Consider the following 26,089-nt stretch of genomic DNA (forward strand, 5'->3'; position numbering starts at 1 on the left):
GGTGCGTGTGGCTGGCTGGCTGGCAATGAGGCGCAGCCTGCGCGGAATTCGACAATGGCACCCCCTCCTCGCGCGCGACGGCCTGCGCGCAGCATTGACAATCCCTCCCCGCTACAGCGCAGAGGCACCGGGTGCTCGCAATCCAACATGCACGGCGCGGCGGTGCAGGCCACGGCACAAAGGACTCAGTTTTTAAATACTATCTTTGGAAAGAGCCCATACTACCCCGTAGAAGAAAACTAAAGGAGTATCATCTGCTTTCATTAACGTTCGTTGAATGAGATTTTTTTAGCAGATGATACCTTCACCACACTTGCAACATACTTAAAAATACTATACACATGAAGGTGTCAGCGTGCTTTTACTCTCGAGTCCAGAAACCAAGCGCGTATCCTAACAATATAATAGGGGCTGGCCGGCGGGGCGGGCTGGTGTGTCTGGCTGGCGGTGAGGCGCAGCCTGCGCGGACAATGGCACCCCCTACCCCCTCCTCGCGTGCGAGGGCCCCGCGCGAAAATTGACAATCCCTCTCCGCCTGCCACGTCTCAAAGGGTGACTCGGGCAGGCCCGGCCCCTGCTCAGCTCGTGCCGACTTCGGCGCCAGTTCGGCCTCGTTCAGATGTTCGTTGAATGAGATTTTAAGTACTATCTTTGGAATGAGCTCATACTACCCCGCAGAAGAAAACCAAACGAGTATCATCTGCTTTCATTAACGTTCGTTGAATGAGATTTTTTTAACAGTGCACTTGCTGCCTATGCCTCTGTGGTTCAATGCCACGGGTCCCACGTCTGCAAGTGTAGGACAAACCGTGTCTCACACTTGCAAGTGTGAGACATCGATGTGTCACACTTGCAAGCGTGAGACAAGCGTGGCTCACACATGTAAGCGTGAGACAAATTGTCACACACCTCTAAGTGTGAGACTGTCTCGCACTTGGATTGGCAGTGTAGTTAGAAAATTTAAAAATATTTCGAAAAATATAAAAACAACTCAATGAAAGTTCCGTTGGAAATATCGTCGATAGAAGATAACTTAACTTGCGTTTTCATGAACCTGGTGTAAAAAGAAAGAAGTAAACTTAATCCCCCTTCGTTTTAGCAACCCCCTGAATCCTTGAGTCAAGGATAAAATGAAATTTGCAGACAAGTCAGAGGCCTTGACTTGTCTCCAAATTTCTTTTCGACAAGGAAATATAAGTTGAAATGACTGTGTTTTCCATTTTAATGGGTGTGTTTTCCATTTTAATGGGAAGTGGTAAGTCACAGAAATCCTCGACGGAGTGACCTGACCTGACACGTATGACGTTTTAGCGTTTAGCACTTATCACCAATGTATAACATTCATTTGTCAGGTTTTTATTTTCCCTGTCAGTTTTCTTTGTTTCTCTTACGGAGTTATCCCTTCTTCCGCTTCCTAAATCAGGTTTTCACGGCTTTCAAGGGCAATATACGGTAATGCCCAAGGATTTGTACAAAAATTTTGGTTAGGAGTCCTACACCGCGCCAGTGCACGCCTCTTTTAAGAGCACGGAGCGATTTGCGCTGTGCCAGGAGTGTGAATCATTCGGGTTTGGTTTAAATGCCTTCGGGACTTGGAGTGTTAGAGCGTTACCTTGGTGAGCACTTTGATTCCGCGGTAGAGCCACCATTCTGCATCTGCGATGTACTCTGCCCCGTACTCGTCCAACGCGATCCTGTAGTTGGTGAGATTGGCGTAGTGTTTCTTATCCGTGCATGTTTGGGCTCCATAATATTTGGGGAAAAGCCTCGTCGTTTTCACCGGTCTCTGCAACAAAATAAAGACTACGCAGTCACAATGGGAACTTAAGGGGGCAGTCTCGTCTCTGTACCCTTTTTAGGGGGGTTTCCCCCTCTTTTGATGACGAAGATTATTTAAATATACCTCTTAGAGACAAACGGTAAAAACCAAATGAAAGAACAGCATTTTTACAACATTTTCAAAAAAAATTTTGTTTTGTCTTCTGTTGTAAGGGAGTTAATAGGGAATGCAACGAAAACCGACAAAACATACAAAATTTACACGCTCAGACTCTTATTGACTTTTTATCTCTTGCCATAAAGGTTTTTGTGCAAACGTAAAATGTACTATTTTCTTTTTATCTATGCACTATTTTGTTCATTGTATAATGTACTTAGTCCATTAAACCGGACTTTTTGTCATTTGCAATGTACGTTTCAATTTCTACATGATCTATTGACAATTTTATCTTTATTACGATCAAAATTGTGCATAGTTAAGAAGAAAATAGTACATTTTACGTTTGCTAAAAAAACGCAATAAGCAAGAGAGAAAAAAGTCCATGTGGGTCTGAGAGTGTAACACGTCGCGATGGTGCACCTGGTCCGACAACCCACGCCTGGCGCATTCGCACCTTGGCTTGCGGCGCTGGCCGGCTCCTTTTGAAGCACATTAGAACACAAATCGGCGTGAACAGAAAGTTAGAAACTAGGTTCGGTTTTAACGTTTAAACTGGGGTGCGGTGAAACCCTTTAAGGGGGCAGTCTCGTCCCTGTACCCTATTGTAAGGGGATTTTCCCCCCTCTTTTGATGACGATATACCTCTCAGAGACTAACGGTACAAACTAAATAAAAGAACGGAATTTTGACAACATTTAAAAAAAAATATTTTATTTTGTCTTTAGTTGTAACAACAATAGCCGACAAAACATACAAAATTTCACTGCGCGACACTTTTCTCCGGAAGTTCTTAACTTTTGGGCAATCGGTTTGCGACATCTTGAAGATGAAAAAATCCTCTTTACTTTAACCTACGATCGTCCATATAGCGCAAGGAAATCTTCTATGATAATAGGAAGTGAACTTATGAACTGTATCAGGTCCTGTGAAATGAGCACGAAACTGTTATAAACATGTGCACTTAACAGTGATCATGCTTACAGATATTTAAAAAAAAGGTAGCTATTTTATTTTACATTTCACACCCACATTAGCAAATTGATGGTGTAGCTGGTTCAAAGTTTCAGCTCTTGGAAACACTGTGTTCAAGGCTTGCTTTAATTCAGAGTCATAAGGACACACAATAACATCTGGATCAAAACAAGTATTGATTCCTCTTAGATGCATCAGAACTGCTTTGTAGGATGCTTGGTTTTGCTTCAATATAGTAACGGCAAAGCATAATCTTGATACTTTCCCACCAAAACGAGGAGCTGCAGGCGGCAGTGAAACGGAGGTGAAAAAAGTCATTAGTAAATCGTGATCCAGGGAGCAGAAGAAGGACAAAACTTCCCTTTCTCAAGTTTCAATCATGTTATATGTTATGAAATTTGCCTGATGTCCAACAGGTCATAGCGGACCTGCCAGACCTGCCCGGCGTCATGAAACAGCCCACTGTGAACGAACAGACATCATTTTTTCACGTTGGAGGTGGCCTTCATTACCTATTGGAGGAGTTTAAGGGGAGACCCTGGTGAAAAAATCGCCAAAATTCCAAAAAATAGTATTTTTAAAGTTCATAGATAAAAATGTGCATAGAAGGTTTCTGATTCAACAGGTTGAACACCTTTAAGATAAGTGGGTAGTTTCTTTATCATTTGGAAGGAAATAACATTGAGATCAGTTGTCGTTGGCTTCTACGCTCAACTTCACAGCTTTGCTCAGTCGACAAAAAAATTTTGTCGTAGAAAGACTTCCTGCGTTCCTGGTTGACACCTACATGATCATGCAAGCTTGCATGTACTCTATTCATTGATGACTTGTCGACAAATTTTCGTGACGGAATCTTGATATCAGCCCTACTTTTTTTAAAACACACCTAAAAGTTTTAAAAAAGGGGAAAAAATCACTTTTTTTAAATGTTAAAATTTGAAAACTCATATCTCAGGACAGAAGGTAAATTTGAAAATTCCGTCAATAAAATCTCTTCTATACATCTTTAGGGTAACCCAAAAAAATTTTCAAGACTTTCCGTCCCATTGAAAGACGCAGGAAGATTTTTCCCCAACACTCCAAAAAACACTAAAAAAACCACTTTTCTCAGAGACCGTTCAACATTTTGGTTTGAATTTTGTTTTGGGAACTCACCTTAATGAACCTTATAATTAAGCAAAGTTTCAACTTCCTGGGATTATTTTGAAGCCTACTTGAAAGTTTCTCCAGGGTCCCCCCTTAAGGGGGCAGTAGCGTCATTTGCACGTATTTTGACGATTTTCTTACCTCCTGTTTAGACGTTACTATAAAGAGAAGTATGAATGCCAGAGACAAACGGCAGGCACCATTTTAAAAAAGAAAGTTTTTACAACATTTAAAAAAAAAAATTTTGTTTTAGCATTGAATTAGGATGTTTTGTGTTCTATGCAAAAATGGTCTGCAAAATTACATGGTGTCTCTGCGCGCACGGTTGCAGCCAAAGTTTTTAACTTTTTACCAATGGGTAAAATGCATCTGAAAAAGCATGAAATTGCCCATGTAATGACCCTTGGGTTTCAATATTGGGCAAGAAAAACTATTGAAACGTTCATCTTCAACTTTAGATGGAAACTAACCACATTTTTGCATAGAACACAAAACATCCTAATTCAATGCTAAAACAAAATATTTTTTTTTAAAATGTTGTAAAAACTTTCTTTTTTAAAATGGTGCCTGCCGTTTGTCTCTGGCATTCATACTTCTCTTTATAGTAACGTCTAAACAGGAGGTAAGAAAATCGTCAAAATACGTGCAAATGACGCTACTGCCCCCTTAAGGGGGAACATCACTCCAAAAACAGTGCTTTTGTAAAAACGTCATAAAAACCAAACGGAAAGAGCAAACTTGTTCATATTTTAACAGATAAAGTATAAAACAACACAAAGTCAATCCGCCAGGGCAGAACGGCGCTTTCGTTGAAAACACATTTTTGAGTGTTAGGTTAGACCATTTCGCACTGTTTCAGCGCTGGACGCCAAACGGTTTGACCTAGAACAACGAAATTTGGTGACAGCCTTCCTGAGATGTCTGGCTATGGTGGGTACCTCAATCACATTTAAAAAATAATTTTAAGTTGTATTTATTACATACAAAAAAAATTGTTCAATTTTTTTGGTCAAAATTGTTCAAGTTTGAACGTTAAAAAAATAATAAAAATTGACCAATGCAAATTATTTTGCTAACCACCATAGCGGCATGTCGTAGGAGCTTCCATGCTAAATCTCCCCGCTGTAGCTCAAAAACTGCGCCCTACAGGCCTGCAACCGTTTGCAATTTCATGCTTCGAGAAAAACGCGATCAAAGTTGGGGAAACTAGGCTTTTCCCCTATGCATATTTGCGGCCCACAACCTCCTAAAACTGCAATTTTTTGAATTTCGGAATGCGGTTTTCACCATTTGACGCAGAAAAGAATGGTCTATAATATTAACTTATAAAAAAAAAGTGGCAATTTTTGACCATTTTGGAGTGATGTCTCCTCTTAACGAGACCTATGCTTTGCTGAGGTGCCTCAATTATACTTGTCCTGGAACAGCCCTCTGGCAAGAAGGTAGTTTAATACTGTTACACGCACACGACCATTTGCCCAACCTATTGTTCCCGGCTCAACTTCAGCTTCGAAAACAAATACTGCAGCGAGTAGCCAATGGGAATCCAGCCTCCTACAGGAATATTTTTGACGAAGAAAGTTCTCTGTAAGCCTTTCTACAGTTATGGAAATCAAATTTTATTGGATAATGAACAAATTCTATACATAACTATTTTGTTCCAGATTGTCAAGAGCTGTTCAGGCCAAGATTAAATGGGAGCTAATTTATCCTGAGATGAAAGCAGCAAGGCTCTCTCTTCCCCCACCTGCTGAGAGTCTGCAGGAGGTGGCTGCGGTTCTGCAGCTGCCACAGTTCTCCTTCTTATCTGCCACTTTAGATGGACAAGACTCCATCTTTTCAAAATTAGTCACATCTGATGATCAGTCAAGCAGCTTAGTCTTATGCTCCTCAAGAAATATTTCGTTTCTCAGTCGTGTAAGGTCTTTTCCCTGCATAACTGAAAATGTAGCTAACCCTAAACTTCAGGTAATTTCCAGCATTTATTGGCTGAGCGATAGCGAAGCCCGTTACTTCAGTGGGGTTGAAAAGTTTTGTCTGTCTGTCTGTTTGTCTGTCTGTCTGCGTGTGTGTGTCTGTGTGCACTACTCCTCCTGAACGGCTCGGCCGATCTGGCTGAGATTTTGCAGGGTCATTAGGTATGTCCTTGGCTCGCCACACACCAAAATGCAGCTTTCTATCTCAATCCATTCGGTCATATCAGCCAAAAACCACTTCAAAAACGACAGAAAAAGGACAACTTTTTTGGTACTTTCAACTTTTTGTCAAGTTTCATATCGTTTCATATGTTTTTGAGGCTGCTGATGACGAAAATAGAACCCGTTCGGGCCACCGATCGAAAGTTAAATCCCATTGGTGTAGATTTTGATGACCAAATACTATTTTTTGAGGGGATCACGCCCATCTCTACGGCCTGCCTAGGGAAGCAGCCTGCCGGAGGCAGGTTAGCGCCGCAGGCCAAGGTAGGTGAATACACCAGGCGTGGATGGTCGAAACTGGCGCAGCATCGCGAAGCCTGTTACGACAAGACACGGTCTGGCGTACACCTACCTTGTTATGTTTGTAAGGAACATAGGTAGCATGTGATCCAAGACGTGGACGAGGGGAATCACTTGACTGAAAATTGAGTTTATATTTTACTGTGCCATAGAATGGTTTTTATCATTACACCGAATTATTTGATTAGGTCCCTACTGCTCTCCATTTTAACGAATAGTGATAAGTTGCAGAAACCCGGGTGGAGTGTCCTTTATTTTCTGATGGCCTTTTTCCAAAATTTAACTTGCTTTTTGAAATTATATCATTTACCACAGCCATTTGTTTTGTTTTAGTTTCCTTTGCTAAGTTTTTTGTTCCTCCTAAAAATGGCCAATATTGAGGGTTATGTCCTTCTTCTGCACCCTGGATCACGATTTACTAATGACTTTTTTCACCTCCGTTTCACTGCCGCCTGCAGCTCCTCGTTTTGGTGGGAAAGTATCAAGATTATGCTTTGCCATTAGTATATTGCATGATGGAGAAGCAAAACCAAGCATCCTACAAAGCAGTTCTGATGCATCTAAGAGGAATCAATACTTGTTTTGATCCAGATGTTATTGTGTGTCCTTATGACTCTGAATTAAAGCAAGCCTTGAACACAGTGTTTCCAAGAGCTGAAACTTTGAACCAGCTACACCATCAATTTCTTAAGGTGGGTGTGAAATGTAAAATAGAATAGCTACCTTTTTTTTTAAAGATCTGTAAGCATGATTGCTCTTGAGTGCACATGTTTAGCTATAACAGTTTCATGCTCATTTCACAGGACCTGATACAGTTCATAAGTTCACTTCCTATTATCATAGAAGATTTCCTTGCGCTATATGGACGATCGTAGGTTAAAGTAAAGAGGATTTTTTCATCTTCAAGATGCAGCAAACCGATTGCCAAAGAGTTAAGAACTTCCGGAGAAAAGTGTCGCGCAGTGAAATTTTGTATGTTTTGTCGGTTTTCGTTGCATTCCCTATAACTCCCTTACAACTGAAGACAAAACAAAATATTTTTTTTGAAAATGTTGTAAAAATTCTGTTCTTTTATTTGGTTTGTACCGTTAGTCTCCGAGAGGTATAGTTAAAATATCATCGTCATCAAAAGAGGGGGGAAAATCCCCCTTAAATAGGGTGCAGGGACGAGAGGGTTAAATAGGGTAAAGGGTTTCACCGCACCCCAGTTTAAACGTTAAAACCGAACCTAGTTTCTAACTTTCTGTTCACGCCGATTGTGTGCTAATGTGCTACAAAAGGAGCCGGCCAGCGCCGCAAGCCAAGGTGCGAATGCGCCAGGCGTGGGTTGTCGGACCAGGTGCAGCATCGCGACGTGTTAGGGCAAGCCACGGTCTGGCGTACCTCAATTTCAATTTCACAACTTTTTGCATCGCCAGTGCGGGTAATATGGACCACTTGTCGAGATTATTTCAGAATTACCGACAAGCAAAAAGTGCTTGCGGTCTTGCCAATCTAAAACTCATCTATCATCCCTCCCTCGTGTTTTGGGTCAAACGGCATGTTTATGGCTTGCTTCTTTGCAGAGTAACAGCTGTGCAAGGAGTGGTCCGTATTACTTACCCCCTAGTGTGGGCACACTAAATGTCATGGGACTTTTTTTGTCCCACGAATGATGCAATTTTAAGCACATCCGGTGGTGATGCAATTTGGAGTCCGCTCGTGTCCGCCAGGCGGGACAAATTGTCTAATGAAAGTACAAAAAGTACACGCACTCGTGTAAATGTTATCACAATGTCAGAAACCTGTCTGAAAACCTGATCAAAATTCGCGCACCTCTGAAAACTGAAAACATCTCCTGACATTCTGTAGAACCCCACCATCAATATCAGAGTAAGTTTTCAGAATTTCAGCTTTCAGAGGTGCGCGAATTTGATCAGGATTTCAGACATGTTTCTGACATTCTGACTAAATTTACACGAGTGCGTCGGACCCAAAAAGTGTCGCCAGGCGGGAAAAAAATTTTATAGCGTCGGATTGGGCCTTTTAAAATTTCATAAATCGTGGGACAAAAAAAGTCCCATGACATTTAGTGTGGGGTAGTGGACCACCCCTGGAATTTTGTTACCTCTCAAGGGTAATTTGGGTATTAGACGTGTACCGAGGGGTGAATCACTAGTGTACTCATGTGTACAAATTTTCCCGTACTCAGTGTACTCACAAGTTTTAAAAGGGCGAAATTCACTAGTTTTTCGACCGATTTGGCGTTGAGTGATGTTTAAAAAGCTTAATAAAGCATTGAGATGTTAACAAGGTAGGTGTACGCCAGACCGTGTCTTGTCGTAACAGGCTTCGCGATGCTGCGCCAGTTTCGCCAATCCACGCCTGGCGTTTGCACCTACCTTGGCCTGCGGCGCTAGCCTGCCTTCGGCAGGCCATGGCTTGCCCATCGTCGGTTACTTCTTAATTGTTGCATGCTGTGCCCAGACCCCCCCCTTCATTCCAGATAGAGTTGCCTTATCTACAGATAACACGATCTTGACCGTCGTTACTTTTCAACTTGACGGGGCTGGGGGGCTCCGCCCTCCAGACCCCCCTTTCTTCAAGGCAGAAGGCATTTGCCGGCAGAAAACACTATTTTTCGCCGTTTTTTAGGTGTTTTTCGGCTATAAAAACTGAACTAGTTGAGCTAGGATGGTGAAATTTCGCGTGTGCCGAGCCAAGGACATACCCAAAAAGTGTGCAAAATCTCAGCCAGATCGGCCGAGCCGTTCAGGAGGAGTAGTGCTGACAGACAGACACACACACACAGACAGACAAAACTTTTCAACCCCACCTGAGTAACGGGCTTCGCTATCGCTCAGCCAACAAATGTGAAATTTATGGGTAAAGCAAGGTGTACTCACCCGTACTCATGTACTCATGTGTACACCAGAACGCACAGTGATTCACCCCTCGACGCCCTTCAAATGGGAAAGCATCTGAGACTATAGCACCAAATATGGCCAACAGTGTGACCATATGTGAAGATAATCTTGCAAGATGTGTTCTCATTTAAAAATATTTTGGCACAGATATAAAGTACATATATTGTTTGTAGGCGAATATAGTGAAACACCAGAAGTCTGCGACTGCGAAAACCAATAGTTTACTTATAAAGAAAGCACCTCGCCATAGAGGACATCTAAGCTTAAGTAACATGTCGCCTAAAGAACTTTTCCCTACCCTAACAAAGTTTTAAATTTTCCCCTGTTCCGTGAGGTTTAAAGCGGATTTCGGAAGTTTCTTGGAGGGCAAACGCATAGAAAAGTAGCTTACCCATAATATTATATGGCGTCAATATATTTTACAACTAAAATTATGATAATATAGCCGCCATTCAACATTTGGTGCCAGTTTTAAAACCCTTGTAAAGCTCCCACCTCACCAGGCCATCAACGATTTAAACCGATCAGATATTGAAGGTACATTTCGCGAAGATAATATCTCAAAGGGCAAATATGCATCAATTTAACCGACAGGATACAAATCAATATAAATGGGATTTAGTACAAAATTGAAGATAAAGAGCAAGAAAATTATATTGACAATGCAGAAATATATGGAGTCATATATTGACACATATTTTCCATATATTTTCCTTTTTGCAAGGGCGTGTACTCAGCTGAGTATGCATCTGTAGATGTGTACTCATCCAAGTATGCATCTGCAGATGTGTACTCATCTAAGTATGCATCTGTAGGTGTGTACTCATCTAAGTATGTATCTTTAGGTGTCTACAGACGCATACTGAGTACACACTAAAGTTTGTAGAGCGGAGAAAGACACTTCAAACAGCAAAAACTGCACTGCGAAAACCTAACAAACTAGTTTAGGCCTTAAAAAGAAAAGCAGCTTGCTTTAAAAGTATTTTTAGCATACATAAGCTTACAAAGAAAATACCCCGTAACTTACGAACTATTTCTTCGCATAACAAAGTAAATTCGTCTGTTTCGTGAGGTTTAAAGCGTGTGTGCTTCGGAAGTTATCAGTGAGCGCGGGACAAGGGGGAAATGTAGACACACCATAATATGTTAAAAAGTCCAGTATGACTGCTCGACAGTTAGCCTAGATACTCCGTACCTGCCTGCCAAGTACGGAACTTCGGTGCCCTTTTCCCTAACCCGCTGATAAAAGCTCCGAACAAACAGGCCACTGAAAAGATTTAAAATTCCGCAACAACAATTCGAGGGGTCCTATTCAAAAGATCTTATCTGCAAAGCAAGCAAATTTCACTAAGTTTGACCAATAGAGGCAGCTACAAATCAAAATAATTTGGGATTATAGTTACACAAACTTGAAGATGAAAGATCGAAGAAATTAATAGTGCGTGTAGAAATATGTTACGCTTATCCTCTTCTCCGTCCCAAATGGTCAAACTTAGTGAAATTTGCGTGCGTGGCAGATGAGATTCTTTGAATAGGAGCGCGCAGATAAGATCTTTTGAATAGGGGCCATCGAATTTGTGACTTGCAAGCCACCTGCACTCACAGCACGTTACATTGTGCAACCACAATACGCAATTATACTGACCATTTGTTGTTAAAAATTTTAAGATTCTAAATATAATCCTTGCTTTGACGAATAATGAGAAAGAGGACAGTAACGTTCTGAGAGTGTGCACCACAGATAGGCGAATGACCTAATACACAAAAGAACGTTGTGATTCAGTGCGAACGAAGAAGCATTGATCAAAATACAATTTGGGGCGAGGTATACTTTATAACCCAAATATGGGTTAGGATTATATTCCTAGCTACGGCCAGATAGCATTTTCACTCGGATTTAGGTGAGGATGGTTTCTTCGCCCAAAGTTAGATGACAACATGATCCTCTCCCAAATTTGAGTCGTGATTGTGACTAGTTCTCAGTGTTTGAAGTGAACGATTACCCCATGCTGGGCGGACAGTACGTAGAGGGCGCAGGTGCTGATCAGAAGACCACTGAAGAGACAGAACCTCATGGTCCCCGCCTGCATGCCAGCGCAGTACGCGGCGTCTAATGCCAATCGCACTGGATCCACATGCACGGTCGTGGCAGAAAAGCAGCATCCTGCGAACAATAAAAACGTGATCCACAGATGATACGTGGGTGGTTTTCGTAAAACTAATTCGTGACTCACGCGGCAGACGCAGAAGCCGTTGGTGGTAGAGTCGTCCTGAAGTTTTCCGCTCGTGTAGGTCTCAACGAGCTCGACTCCGTCAACCTCCCCCCTCTCTCTCTCTCTCTCTCTCTCAGGGTGAGCACACTTAACATTATTTTGCAATTTTTGAATTTTAGTAGCTCAATTTCATAAACAGTGGGGGATGAAAAAGTTATACACAGAATAACTTAAATTCAAAATTTAATTTTCAATTTAAACTATTCTGTGCTTACCTTTCCTATCTCCAGTTGTTCGCAATATACAAGCGCCTAAAATCACTTTAAATCCAAAGGCAATACTTTTAGTTCCTTTTTTGGCGATACAACTGAGTATCGCCCATAAACGGCCTGACGGAAAAGTATTGCCTTCAAAACGGCGATACACAAAAGTATTGCCAAAATTTGGCGATACTTTGGAGTATTGCCACCATTTGGCAATAAAAGTCGAACAAATCAAGGGGACAAGACCTTTGTTTAATGCCGTGGTTTTGGCAATACCCAAAAGTATCGCCAAATTTTGGCGATATTTCTGTGTGTGTATCGCCGTTCTGAAGGCAATACTTTTCCGTAAGGCCGTTTATTGGCGCTACTCAATTGTATCGCCAAAAAATGTACTTTCAAAACGCTTTGCACAGATCAAAAGAGCATCAAATTTAGGGTGCATTAGACGTATTGACCTTCCCAAAACTCCCAATTTTACTTAGTACAAAAGAGAAAATCGCAGAAATGTTTACACAAAGATGGCGCCCCCGAGGTTTTTTCCTTAATTATTAGACTTATTGTATTTTTCGGTGTTTTCACTTTGATTTTTTTGAGGGCTGAAGTAGCAGTTAAGGGATTGCCAATGAGTCTAATGCACCCTTTATGTGATACTCTTTCGATATGTGCAAAGCGATTTGCAAACAATGGCCTAGTTTGAATAATCTCGAAGAAGTCCGTGACCCCTGCACGGAGCAAGATCGGAGCGAGAGCTTCGCCTCACTGCCGATTTAGGGTGTTACCGCCCCCTGTGTAAAGCAAGGGCCAGAAAATATGCGGTCATGAAGAGCTCCAGACAACTCCTTCCAACGACAGGCTTTTACATGGTTACCGCCGTTTGTCTCTAGCATTCATGCAAGTCGTTTTTATTGAGGTGCAAACAGAAAAATCGAAAAACATTGAAAAAGCGTGCACAAAGTGCTACTGCCCCCTTAAAGTCAAAATGGTATTGACAAAGGAGCCAATACGCAATTGACTTCAAAAATTGTGAATAATTGATGACAGTTTAGTCTTTATAGTGAACAATATTGTTCATGGTTTAAAAGGAAATGCTACATATTATTGCTGCTTAAAAAACTACGTAAGCAAAGTTCAAAATGTCAATAATGCAGAGAAAAAAGTCAATACGAGTCTGAGAGTGTGGACTTGTTTCAGTGCAGGCCTTCCGGGCAGAGTGTAAACGCTCGCGCCAGATGGTTGGCGAATTTTCGCCCGTTGTCCGACTGCCCGTTACAAACACCACTTCCGCAGCTTCCCTCTAATACACTCTAAATGTCTTGCAGTGAAATTTGACCCATGTTATTCGTATGTTACAGTGAATTCGGTGCAAGCATAAAACGAAGCAAAATTCCTTCGTAATACGAATCTATTAAGTTTTTTCATTTTAAAATACAAAGAAAAACCTTCGTAATACAAAGAAAAACCTCCTTCGTATTATGCTTGCGCCACTTCCTTCGTATTAAGGTAAATCTCTTCGTACGATATTTAGAGTGTACCTACACGCATCTACCGTACTGCCATGACGCTGGCTGCTCTTCAGGATCACCCCCTGTTTTGTCATTGTTTCAGAATAGCTGCATGAAGGATTGCTCTAGTTAAACACAGTCTTCAAGCTTATATTGTTATAAGCTTTTAATATCAAACTATGAAAACAACAGCTTTGATGCGTAATTGAGTTAAGGGAGTGCGAGACTCATGACTATATCCTTACGCGTTTCATTTCAAAGGTAAAATTGAAAGAAACTGACAATTCGCGAAGTTCGTCAAACAATTGAACTTCTGCTTGCCACACATATTTATCAAAACCCGAACGGCCCATAATCTTGTCCGCGAGGCAGGCGCAGGCCAAGGCGCAAGCGCCGCAGGCCAAGGTAGGTACGCCAGGCGCGGATTAGAGAAACAGGCAGCGAGACATCGCGAAGCCTGTTACGACAAGACGCGGTCTGGCGTAAACCTACCCTGTTTAAAACTTGTCGCTAACGGATAAAGCTGAAAGCTGATATTTACTACGGTAACAGATGACACCGTTTGCAAAAATAATTGACTATAGTTACTTGAATCAGAATTACTAATTTATGATCTGACACGGCGCTCCAGGCGCCACCTAGCGGCAGGTCCGTGAAACCCGACCCCAGGCGGCTGCCAGTGTGTGGATCGAACCGTGAGAAGTGGATTGTCCACAGTTTCGGTTTGCCAAGCTCACTTAACATAACAGCTGACGTTATCAAAATGATTCAATGCGCTACGTTTGATTTTGTATATTTGGTTTTGTAAAAGTCAGCCTTATCTGAAATTTAAAACTTTCTTCGTAATGAATTTTCAGACTGGGTACAAAAATTCAGACCAAACACGGTCTCAGACTGCCCTGTCTAACATTTAAAACAGGAGTCTGGGGCATTCCATGTCAAACCGAGGGGTGGATCACTCCGCGTCCTAGTGTACACATGAGTACAAGAGTACGCGTGAGTACACCATGCTTTACTCATAAATTTCACGTTTATAAACGTTTTAAGGCTTTATTTAGCGTTTTAAAAGGCACTCAACGCTAAATCGGTCGAAAAACTGGTGAATTTTACCCTTTTTAAACTTGTGAGTACACTGAGTACGGGCAAATTTGTACACATGAGTACACTCGTGATTCACCCCTCGTGTCAAACCATCATGGTCCAAAACGCACTTGCTCAGATCCAGCTCCCAGTTCTTTATCTCATAGCGTACCACTCAAAGATCACTCATATAAATTTTTCTGAAAAAAAAAAACAATTCAGAACTTACGCCGTGGCAAATTTTTGAAATTTCAAATAAAATTTCAAACTTTTTTTTTAAATTGCGGCTTTAGGCGCTCAAATGGGTTGAAAATAGAATATGGCAACATAATAAAGTGAGAAACAAGGTTGGGACCCTCAGCCTTTGCCAACACCCACATTGCGTGTGCATTAAAATGTTATCCTAGTGTCTGACTTAACACTCTGGAACCATTTCGAGGTGAAGGTCAGCATTACATGAGTTGAGGCCTACGATTTCTTGCTGTGTAGTGTCTAAATACTTAAAATCAGGGATCCTTAACTTAACTCCACATATAACTAACACTGCTTTCATAACGTAACATAAGACAATGTTCGTTATAGGTTAAGGGTACGGACTTATGAAAGTATTTGCAAAAGTTTATCCACACAAATTTGAGACATAAAAAAATAACTTACCCTTTTAAAAAGGTGATAGAAGTTAAGGGTACTAACTTTAACTCTTATGATAACGTTATGATAGTCTTATGAGGTAAGTAAAGGATCCCTGCTTAAAATGATCGATTCACTGTGGTTATTTTCCCACAGTGCGATACGAGGTTAGTTGCATGTTCTCGTATCGCAGCGAATGCGTTAACGCGTGTTAATCTTCTAGACAGGCCATCCAGGCAACCGCTGCCTGGCCAGCCGGAAACTCGGTACTCTCCGCACGAGAGCACACTGTTAGAAGGGGGTTCGATGCTCGAAGCGTGGAAAGACTGTCACAATTCTCGCCCGGTTCAATAACGGTTTATAAAGAATCGAACCCACGGGGGTTCGATTTTCGACCGCTTCGCCGGCTTTCGGCACTTGGGGACTTTCCCAGGACAGCGCCTACTTGCATGCTTCACCAAACACACATTAACTTACAGATTAAGATCCCTTGCAAAAAGGAAAATATATGGAAAATATGTGTCAATATATGACTCCATATATGTTTCATGCATTGCCAATATAATTGTATCTTGCTCAATATATTGCAAATTATCTTGCGCAATACGTGGTTTATATATGGGGGTATATCTTGGTGCCCGTTAATATATGATGCATATATTCCCCCATATAATATTATCTTCGCGGAATGTATGTTTCAATATCTGACACGGTGCCCGTCGTGGGATGGGGCAGGGTTAGGAGGGCAGACTTTTCAAGTAACTTTTCTTAAAATCTTGGCACTCGATGTTGAAAGGCGGCTATATTTCTCAACATGATTTTATCTTGTAAAATATATTGACGCCATATATTGAGCAGGGGCAAGGTTCTTTCCTATGCGTTTAAGTCTCCAGGAAATTTTGAGAAATCCTGTTAAGTTTACTGGAACAGTTCGAAAATTTTAAACGTCTTTTTTTGGGTGTAGCGCGAAAAGTTCTCTTAGGTAACGACGGTAGGATCACTATTGGATGTCCTCGCAAGGCGAAGTTTAATTCTTTGCTAATAGTAAAGAAAGTCTCTGAGTCGTCAGACTCGGTGTATTCACATCATATATTGCCTACATGTATAGAGCAATGTATGAAATTTATATATTTGCCACATATTTTCTATATCGGAAAAGTATCTTGCTAAATTATCTTTTCCACATATGTCGTCAATACATGTTGGGCCATATATTTTGTCCATATAGTGCCCATATATTTTCCATTTTGCAAGGGGATTTGTCGCAAGCGAAGACAAACAAAAAATGTCAACAAATGTCACGGGTTTAAATGGAAAATGAAAGAATTATAAAACTTCTAACGTCTTTTTGGCCATTTTGGCACTCTAAAAATCCAATAGCTCTTTCACTTTCTATTTTAACCCATAACATGTGTTGACATTTTTTGTTTGTCCTCTCGAGACGAATCTAAACCTGTATGGTGATGTCTATTTGGTTAAGTTTGAAAATTCAGTGAACTCAAACCCTACTGAAGCCGAAAATCGAACCCTTCCCAGCCGAAAATCGAACCCTCATCACGTCAAAATAACGAAGCCTAGATGTATCCACAACAGAGGCCGACGTCACGCCTAAAATCTGCATGACAAGGAAATCCGAAAATCAGCGTCTTCTAACCAGTCTCGCCGATTTTTGGCATGACTTCACTGTGAGGCTGCATTTTGGCGTGACACTTAATTCGTGTCCCCTGCAAAAGCGCCGATACATTTCAAGTTTTGTTACATGCGGCCTATTTTTCTGCCAGCTTACCGCTGCAATGGGACACTTGAACTCAGGCTCCATGGTCTGGACGATGGGGCTCCAGAGGACGCCCTTGGAGGGGACCAGCGCACAGAGAGCCGCGTCCCAGGTCCACGTTGTAAAGTATTCGCACGCATTCGACGAGACGCCACCCAAGCAGCGGTGAATGATGACCACGAACTGAGGCGAAAATACACTGTCATTCAGGGGTGCTCTGAAAGTTGGTGTCTTTTGACGCTCGCCTCAGGTTTTGTAGCGCCTTTGGGCGCCTAAACACTACGAATCTAACTGTCTACTAAGTACACACTTAAAAATGCATTGTACAGAAGTAGCTTTCAGACGTTCAATTATGATCCCTTAGCTACGCTTTGCCGCATAGCAGTGCCGTCAGTCGCCCTCGTTGGTGAGCTACGGCCGTTTCGAAAACAGGCCGTTTTGGCCCACAATTCGACGCCTTCTAATAGAATAGTCCTAACTGTCAGTGCTGATCCAAGACAATCCTAACTGCTCAAAGGTTTCAGAGGAGGCTAAGACTGCTCATTAGCTCTCTTCAGTCCAAAGCAGCGAATCATGATATCACTGAAATACAACTTCCACGTTCATGTGCAAGGTTTATACTTTTTAAAAAGTCCATTGCCAAGAAATTTGAAGCAGCATGTTGGCGTCATAGAATTTTTATAAGGAATAGCTTTTTACGTCGTGCACACTCTAAATGTCGTACAATGAAATTTGACCTATGTTTTTCGTATGTTACTGTGAATTCGGCGCAAGCATAATACGAAGCAATATTCCTTCGTAATACGAATCTTTTTAGCTTTTTCATTGTAAGATACAAAGAAAAACCTTCGTAATACGAAGAAAAACCACCTTCGTATTATGCTTGCGCCATTTCCTTCGTAATATGGGAAATTTCTTCGTAAGACATTTAGAGTGCACTACGTCGTTTTCAGCGTTGAGCTCTGCGTAATAAGCGTGCTAACTTGTTTGAAAAAAAAAAAAAAAGAAACGAAAAAGAAAAAAACAGATGGGATTTGAACCGAGGTGCGTATACTACGGGAGACGCCCCTTGACCACTGCGCTACCACAGCGCTGCGTCTGAGCACGGCGATAGATTGGAGTTGGAGTTGAAACAAAATGACCGCAGAGCCGGGATTTGAAGCTGGTCAACGGATCTGAGGCTGGGGTGGGACCTAAAGGTCAAACAAAATATCGAAGTGGACGGGTTTTGAACCGCAGTCCACCGAAGTGCCAGACGGGATACCACTACACTACTGCCGTCTGTTAAACCGGGGCTTCATCAGCTGATCTCAGTTTCCGCGTTCGGTCCTCTCTTCTATTTTTCTGAGCGCTCGAGCAGGCGTCGAAGTGTATAGCGTTTATCGAGGCACACTGAACAGAGCGACACATTGGCGCTGTGGCTTGCGAGCTGGCAATCTAGTTCAAAAGCGGGTGTTCGATGCTCGTCGCCTCCTTCACTTTTGAAGTCGAACATGAAATACAGGCCAAAAATTGAGAATAACACGTTCTCATAATCGATCTAAACCATGGTTTGAAGCATGCATGCATGCATGCTCGAAGTGAGAAAATTAGGATTGAATGGAGTAAATTATGATCAAAACATTTCAATAGAAAATCCGGGATTGCCACAAGAATTCCTTCCTCTGGGTGTGGGATTGTCTTGGATCAGCACCGACAGTTAGGATTGTTCTATTAGGAGGCGTCGAACTGCTTTTTGGAACCACTTGTGGGTCAGCAATTTTTAAAGCTACACACTAAATGTCATGAGACTTTTTTTGTCCCACGATTTATGCAATTTTAAACACATCCGACGCAGATACAATTTTGTTCCCGTCTGGCGACACATTTTGTCCGACGCCGCTGCAAATTGTACTTTCACCAGCCAATTTGTTCCGCCTGGCGGACTCAAAATTGCATCCAGGGATCCTTAACTTACCTCATAAGGGCATCATAACGTTATCGTAAGAGTTAAAGTTATTAACCTTAACTTCTGACATCTTTTCAAAAAGGGTAAGTTATTTTTTTGTGTTTTGAATTACTTCCAAAAGTCCGTACCCTTAACCTTTAGCGAACATTGTCTTATGTTACGTTATGAAAGCAGTGTTAGTTAAATGTTAAGTTGAGGATCTCTGATTGCATCACCGCCGGATGTGCTTAAAATTGCATCATTCATGGGACAACAAAAGTCCCATGACATTTAGTGAGTACCCACGCGACAAGCCTTGAGCAACTTTTGCCAGACTTGGGTTAACTTACAGTTCTTCACCTGTTATACACTTGAGTCGGCAGAGACGTCCCCCTTCATTCCATAATTCGATTTTTTTTTTTTGAAAAACATCACTTCCCCCCCTTCCCTTTTTCTTGCCCTCGGATGTGCCCAATTTGCCATAGAATTTTGAAGGTCTCTCTTTGCTGCCCGATAGGTGGTGTGGTGGTCGTTGCTCAGACATCTGCGCTGTTTCAGGTGACTAAAGAAGGTTGAGGGAAGACCCATACCGCATTTGAAATTGATACGCTCATTCATGGATTTGTCGTAGCCCGTCAAACAAAATGGACTATTATTGATTCGAGACCCACAATTGATTTTTTACCTTGGTTGAAAGTGTTAAAACAGCATTTTGTCTGGTTGGATGTGGGTGAAAGACGGAAAGCTTTATTTCTCAAATTTCTTTTTACGCTGGTTTCTTTATTGTTACGTGCCTTCATCTCCTTTATCAGCCTCTCATATCCTTCTGGTGTTATTATTTTCGACATTTCGTTTTTACAGTTATCGTAGCTCTTGATACACCCGCGCCTCGGACATCTCCCGGTCGGAAAGCTGGTCAACAATTTTCTGTAGTTAAAAAACAATTTGCAACTTTGCCCCACCGGTGCCGGAACAAGCCGAAACTGACGTTTCGGTCCATTGATTAGTCTCGTTATTATTGTCCTCTCTCTAGCCCTCCCTGCCCCTACCCTGCATTCACCCATAGTAAACACCCCTATTGGTTACATGTGCAAATAAAACAAATGTACTGGTTCTACCTACTTAGTTATGGCTGTTCGATTACTGGATGGAAGTAGGTGGCTCCACAAGTAACCAGATTTGTTCGGTTCAGCCTCGAACCGGATTAAGCTAGGTGCAACCTACCTCCTACTTCCAACAGTTACATATACAGTGCAAATGCAGGTGTGAGACAGTCTCACAGTATTTGGTGTGAACCTTGTCCCACGCTAACAAGTGCGAGACACGGTTTGTCCCACACTCGCTGCCTATGGTTCAGTGCCACAGGACCTACGTTTGGAAGTGTGGGACAAAACGGTCTCACTCTTGGAAGTCTGAGACAAACGAGGTTCATAAGCGTGAAACATAGTGGTTCGCACTAAATAGTGTGACGCTCTCACAGTTCATATAGTGTAAACAAACGATGGATCAAGTTACGATCTGATTCGTATCGCGACAAATATAAACGGCTGGGTCAGTGCAAAAAAGGGAAGTTTTATGGGTGTGGGGCTCAGGCTCAGGGCGGCCTCTCTTACGCTCTCTATTAAGAAAAAGATGCAAACTCAACCAAGGTTCCGTTGAAAATATCGTCGATAGGAGATAACTCAACTTGTGTTTTAATGAATCTATTGTAAAAAGAATGAAGTAAACTTAACCTCCTTCGTTTTGGCAACTTAAATGGAATCCTTGATTTGTCTCCAAATTTCATTTCGTTAAGGAAATACAAGTTAAAATGACTGAGTTTTCCATTTAAACGAAAAGTGATAAGTCACAGAAATCTTCCACGGAGTAACCTGACACGTATGACTTTAGCTAAAAATCTAACTTATGCTTCATGCACTTGTAATCACATGTGCACAACATTCATTTGTCAGGTTTTTATTTTCCTTTCAAACAGTTTAGTCGTCATCGGACAGAACAACCTATTTTCAATGGGTTTCCCATTTGACTTACGCCCTTATGCCGCGGGGGGGACCCCTGCCCACATTCGATGTACAACTGGAGACCCAACTCCCGAGTATCCCTCACACATCCTCACAACACTCAAGCACATTCCTCATATTCTCACACAATCCCGTCACGACATTTGTCTACAATTGTCCCAACATTCACACACATTCTCTCAACACTCTTATACCATCACATTACATTCTGGCACATTTTGAACACAGTACCAGTACTTGTTCACAAACAATCTCACACATTCCTGCAAAAGTCTTTCACATTCCTTCACATTCTTCACACGTTCCTCCACATTCTAGACATTCCTCACACATTCCTTTACATTCAAGACATTCCTCATACATTCCTTCACATACTAGACATTCCCCACACTCGCCCATACAATCGCGGCATTCTTTCACCACGCCTAACATTCTCACACATTCGGTCACATTCACTTAAGGGGGCAGTAGCACTTTGTGCACGCTTTTTCAAGTTTTTTCGAATTTTCTGTTTGCACCTGAATTAAAAAGACTTCCATGAATGCTAGAGACAAACGGCAGTAACCATGTAAAAGATTAATTTTTCTGCAACAATTTCAAAAAAAAGTATTTTGTTTTAGCATAAGGGGAGGCACTTATATGAGGGACGTAAAAAAGGTCTGCAAAATCATACATGGTGTCACTGCGCGCACGATTTCAGCCAAAGTTTTCAACTTTTTTTCAATCGGTGAAGTGCATAAAAAAGAGCATAAAATTGCCTACAAAATGAACCACGGGGGTTAATATCGGGCCAAAAACGCTGGTAGAAAAAGGTCGTTTTTCACAAATTTTCCATTGAATGCATTTTTCTTGTTCGATACTAAATATCCAGTAGCATTTTTCATCCGATATTAACCCCCGTGGTTCATTTTGTAGGAAATTTTATGCTCTTTTTTATGCACTTTACCGATTGAAAAAATGTTGAAAACTTTGGCTGAAATCGTGCGCGCAGTGACACCACGTATGATTTTGCAGACCTTTTTTACGTCCCTCATATAGGTGCCTCCCCTTATGCTGAAACAAAATACTTTTTTTTTAAATTGTTGCAAAAAAAATGATCTTTTACATGGTTACTGCCGTTTGTCTCTAGCATTCATGGAAGTCTTTTTAATTCAGGTGCAAACAGAAAATTCGAAAAAAAATGAAAAAGCGTGCACAAAGTGCTACTGCCCCCTTAACATTCCCGCTCTACCGTCAAACGTGCATGACTTACACATGCACGCCCATTCAAAGACATTCGCACACATTCTCTTACCTTCCTACAATATTCTTTTACATTCTGTCCATTCTTGTAACAATCCCTCATATTCTACACGTTCTCGTAACAATCTGTCACAGTCTAGACAATCATTCCCACACGCTCTTCACTCAGTCGTACACTTTTTTGAACATAGCGAGGCACCCCTCGCATTATGCCCAACGGCTGCTGAGTTGTTTCTCGTACGGAAGTTACCCCTTCTTCTGCTTCCTGAATCAGGTTTTGACGGCTTTCAAGGGCATAATACGGTAATGACCAAGGAGTTGCACAAAAATTTTGGTTAGGAGTCCTACACGGTGCAAGTGCACACCTCTTTTAAGAGCACAAACCGATTTGCGCTGTGCCAGGAGTGTGAATCATTCGGGTTTGGTTTTGAATGCCTTCGGGACTTGGAGTGTTAGAGCGTTACCTTGGTGAGCACTTTGATTCCGCGGTAGAGCCACCATTCTGCATCTGCGATATACTCTGCCCCGTACTCGTTCAACTCGATCCTGTAGTTGGTGAGATTGGCGTAGTGTTTCTTATCCGTGCATGTTTGGGCTCCATACCACTTGGGGAAAAGCCTCGTCGTTTTCACCGGTTTCTGCAACATAATGAAGACTACATGTTCTCGTACCGGCTAAATGTTAGGTTAGGTTTCGGCGCGAAAGTGGTCAAGGCTTTCATCGCCCCTCAGCTTAAGCTCGAAATACTTCGCAAGGCTTTAAGCGTGTGTGCCTCGGAAGTAATCAGTGAGCGCAGGTAATATTTTTGTATGATTTATACTGCCACGGGGCTCAAGTGGGGCTCAAATGGGGCTTAGGTCGGGGCTCAATAGCGTACTTCGGAGAAAACCTAGACCGGAAGGCTGCGACCGAACGGAAGAAAGAGCGTCAGGAGGATGTGCTGTGCGGTGGTGGGGGTCGAGATCGGCGGAGTGGGGGCAGCATGCGCGCGCCGTCGTCAACCCTACTCCGCCGATTTAGACCCCCACCACCGCTCAGCACAGCCTCCCGACGCTCTATTGTTTCTCCCGTTCTGTCGCTGACTTCCGGTCTGGGTTATCTCCGAAGTGCCCTATCCGGGAGTCGGGGCTCAACCCCGGCTCATGCTGGGGCTCAGACCATCGGGCCTCATGTCCTGTATGCCAAATTAGAGTCGTGATTGTGACTCCACTGGTAAAGGTTAAGCGAAGTATTGCCCTCTGTTTTCAAGCGTAATCAGTTTATGCTTGAAATCAAGCGTAACCGGCTCATCCACAAAGATCCCCCCTATCTAAATGCATGGGGTAGTTTCATGTCTACGCTTCATATCAAGCGTCACGTCTTCAAGCGTAACTTGATGCTTGAGTCAAGCTTAGAGTTACACTTTAGTTTTACCACTGTGGTTCTTAATGTTTGAAGGCAACGATTACCCCACGCTGGGCGGACAGAACGTAGAGGGCGCAGGTGCTGATCAGTAGCCCACTGAAGAGACAGAACCTCATGGTCCCTGCCTGCACGCCAGCGCAGTATGCGGCTGCGGCGTCTAATGCCAATCGCACTGGATCCACATGCACGGTAGGGGTGGTCGAATGTACACTTTTTTCGAAATCTCAAAAGTTAGATGGCGCATTTTGTAGTATTTTTTCTGCTGATTCCGAATATGTACTTGGTTTTGAGAAAGGAGTGAAACTGAGGGCGCTACCAGCCTTTTAAGTTTTGAAAAATTGCTTAAAATGCGAATTTTTAAAATTTTACTTTTTCTCCGTTTGAAAATCACAGTACATTTTCGGAATCGGCAGAAAGAATGCAACAAAATGCGCCATCTAATTTTTGCATAATTTTTGCAAAATTGACATTTTGAGAAAGGTACGCTCTTAAGGCAGGAAGTACTAGAGCTCCCCCCTCCTAGAGCTCCCCCCTATTTTCCGCCTTTTCTTGAATTAATTTTATTTAAATGTGATAAAATGAATTAAATATGATAAAAGAAATTAAATATGATTAAATGAATTAAATATGATAAAATGAATTAAATGTGATTAAATGAATTAAATCTGATAAATGTGATTGCACTGCTGGTGCCGAGTGCAAGTTGGATGGATTGGAGTCCACACTAGCCGCGTGAGACCAGCATCGTTCTACCACGCAGGAAGATGCTACGAGAGCTCCAGCTCCGGCGGCGGCGGCACTGACAGGGCTGAATTTAAGTGATCTTACCTATCCTAACCAAACCTAACGGGCTCGCGACGGATCTCACTCTCACTCGCGACAGATCTTTCTCTAGCTTGCGAGAGAGTGAGATCCGTCGCCAGCCCGTTAGGTTTGGTTAGGATAGGTAAGATCACTTAAATTCAGCCCTGTCAGTGCCGCCGCCGCCGCGCTGGAGCTCTCGTAGCATCTTGCTGCGTGGTAGAACGATGCTGGTCTCACGCGGCTAGTGTAGACTCCAATCCATCTAACTTGCACTCGGCACCAGCAGTGCAATCAAATTTATCAGATTTAATTCATTTAATCACATTTAATTTATTTAATCATATTTAATTCATTTAATCACATTTAATTTATTTAATCATATTTGTTGTGAATTGGCAGAATGCTAGAAGTGAAACAACTGGAGTTGGTTCCGGTCAGTCCCCGCTTTTGTTCTTCTTCCTGTCTCTGCTATGGAACTTCCCTGCCTTGGCCAAGGCTCCTCTATATTTCCGGTTTCTGAGCGCACCCCCGTTGCCACCCTCCTAACAAGTGTCTCTGTTGCCAAAGCTATATATTGAACCACCCTTGTAGCAACCAGTCAGTCTGCAGCCGAGTCTCAGACCATTGACTAGTGCCCTTGTGCTCCTTCCAATAAATCCCTCCAAACCCCTCCAGCGTTGTCACTCGCCCTCACACTGCCAAACTCAACAACTGGTGACAGCGGTGAAGCGGCGGCAACGCTTGACGGGAGAGGAGAGTTTTTGAGGGGGAGTGAGAGTGAGAGTGTGAGAGTCGGACGAGTTGACTAGCAGCTCAGTAGGGGGTGGAGGCAGGTGCAGGAAGTTCAGGCTGTCCACTGGACGGAGCCGTACGACCGAGCAGCCCTTGAGGCAGGTGCAGGAGTACAGGCTGTCCAGGCGGAGCCGCGAATCCGAGCAGCCCAACCCCAGACCGAATGTGGGAGTGAAAGAGAAAGTGGTCTGAGGCAGGTGCAGGCGGTTCAGACTGTCCACTAGCCGGAGCCGTACGACCGAGCAGCCCTTGAGGCAGGTGCAGGGGTACAGGCTGTCCGCTAGGCGGAGTCGCGAAGCCGAGCAGCCCTACCACGAGTGAAAGAAAAGGTCGAGCGAAACCGGTTGAGCCGAGCTGTGGACTTAACCAACGAGACTGTGCTACTGGAATCCAGGACGCCAGTCTGACAACGGGAAGTCTACAGGCCGACAAGGCTGTGTAGCTACGTCCACTGTGAGAGTGACTGGTAGCTGAAAGCCGAGAGAAACCCACAAGCCAGCACCAAGGAGCCTAGGTCAGGTTCTTAAAACTCAAATAAAGACACCAAGCGTACGAGCAAACGTGTAATATGGCAAACGTCGAAGTTGGTCCCGAGGAGTTACCGCTGGAAGGCCAATTCGAGGCTCAGCCAGAGGACAACGCTCAGCCTGCAGCAGCACCCAGAGGTCGTGGTCGTGGCCGTGGCCGAGGGCGTGGCCAAGGTCAAGGCCGTGGCAGAGGCCGTGGCCAAGGTCGTGGCCGAGGCCAGTGTCGTGGAAGAGGCCGTGGCCGAGGCCAGGAACGAGAAGCCGCCTTAGCACGCGTCCAGCAGGCACGGGAAGCCCGTCAGGAGTACCTGGAACAAGAACAAGGAGGAGTTGAACGAGTCGATGTCGCTGTCGACGCGAGGGAAGCCCCACCACCAGCAGGATTACAGCCTTACCTGCAATTGGCTGAGTACCGGCAGCAGCTTGCGCAGCAGCAGCGGCAGATGGCG

At 43.0% G+C, this 26,089-nt stretch overlaps 1 protein-coding gene across 2 annotated transcripts; it reads right to left on the minus strand.

Annotated features, from left to right (window-relative positions):
* Positions 1-1,618: 1,618 nt before the first annotated feature.
* On the minus strand, positions 1,619-23,658 carry LOC117649373. Of its 2 annotated transcripts, XM_034392063.1 has the most exons (5): positions 23,562-23,658; positions 22,578-22,751; positions 16,936-17,106; positions 11,465-11,625; positions 1,619-1,786 (listed from the first exon to the last, which is right to left on the minus strand). In XM_034392063.1, the coding sequence occupies exons 1-4, from the start codon at positions 23,631-23,633 to the stop codon at positions 11,572-11,574; spliced, it is 471 nt and encodes a 156-aa protein (XP_034247954.1). In that variant the 5' UTR covers positions 23,634-23,658; the 3' UTR covers positions 1,619-1,786; positions 11,465-11,571. The 2 variants fall into 2 exon arrangements, with proteins under 2 accessions (XP_034247954.1, XP_034247955.1); XM_034392064.1 differs by lacking the exons at positions 1,619-1,786; positions 11,465-11,625; positions 16,936-17,106 and adding an exon at positions 19,641-19,762.
* Between the last annotated feature and the right edge of the window lie 2,431 nt (positions 23,659-26,089).

Source organism: Thrips palmi, unplaced genomic scaffold (assembly GCF_012932325.1).
Source record: "Thrips palmi isolate BJ-2018 unplaced genomic scaffold, TpBJ-2018v1 HiC_scaffold_4, whole genome shotgun sequence".
In the NCBI taxonomy this organism is placed as follows: domain Eukaryota; kingdom Metazoa; phylum Arthropoda; class Insecta; order Thysanoptera; family Thripidae; genus Thrips; species Thrips palmi.

Coding starts and splice junctions, on each gene's coding strand:
- LOC117649373 (XM_034392063.1), bottom strand. CDS start 23,633: ATGAGGTTCTGTCTCTTCAGTGGGCTACTGATCAGCACCTGCGCCCTC. Junction 22,752..23,561: donor TTCTGTCCGCCCAGCGTGGG/GTAATCGTTGCC, acceptor ATTATGTTGCAG/AAACCGGTGAAAACGACGAG. Junction 17,107..22,577: donor GAATCAAAGTGCTCACCAAG/GTAACGCTCTAA, acceptor TTTTCGCCTCAG/TTCGTGGTCATCATTCACCG.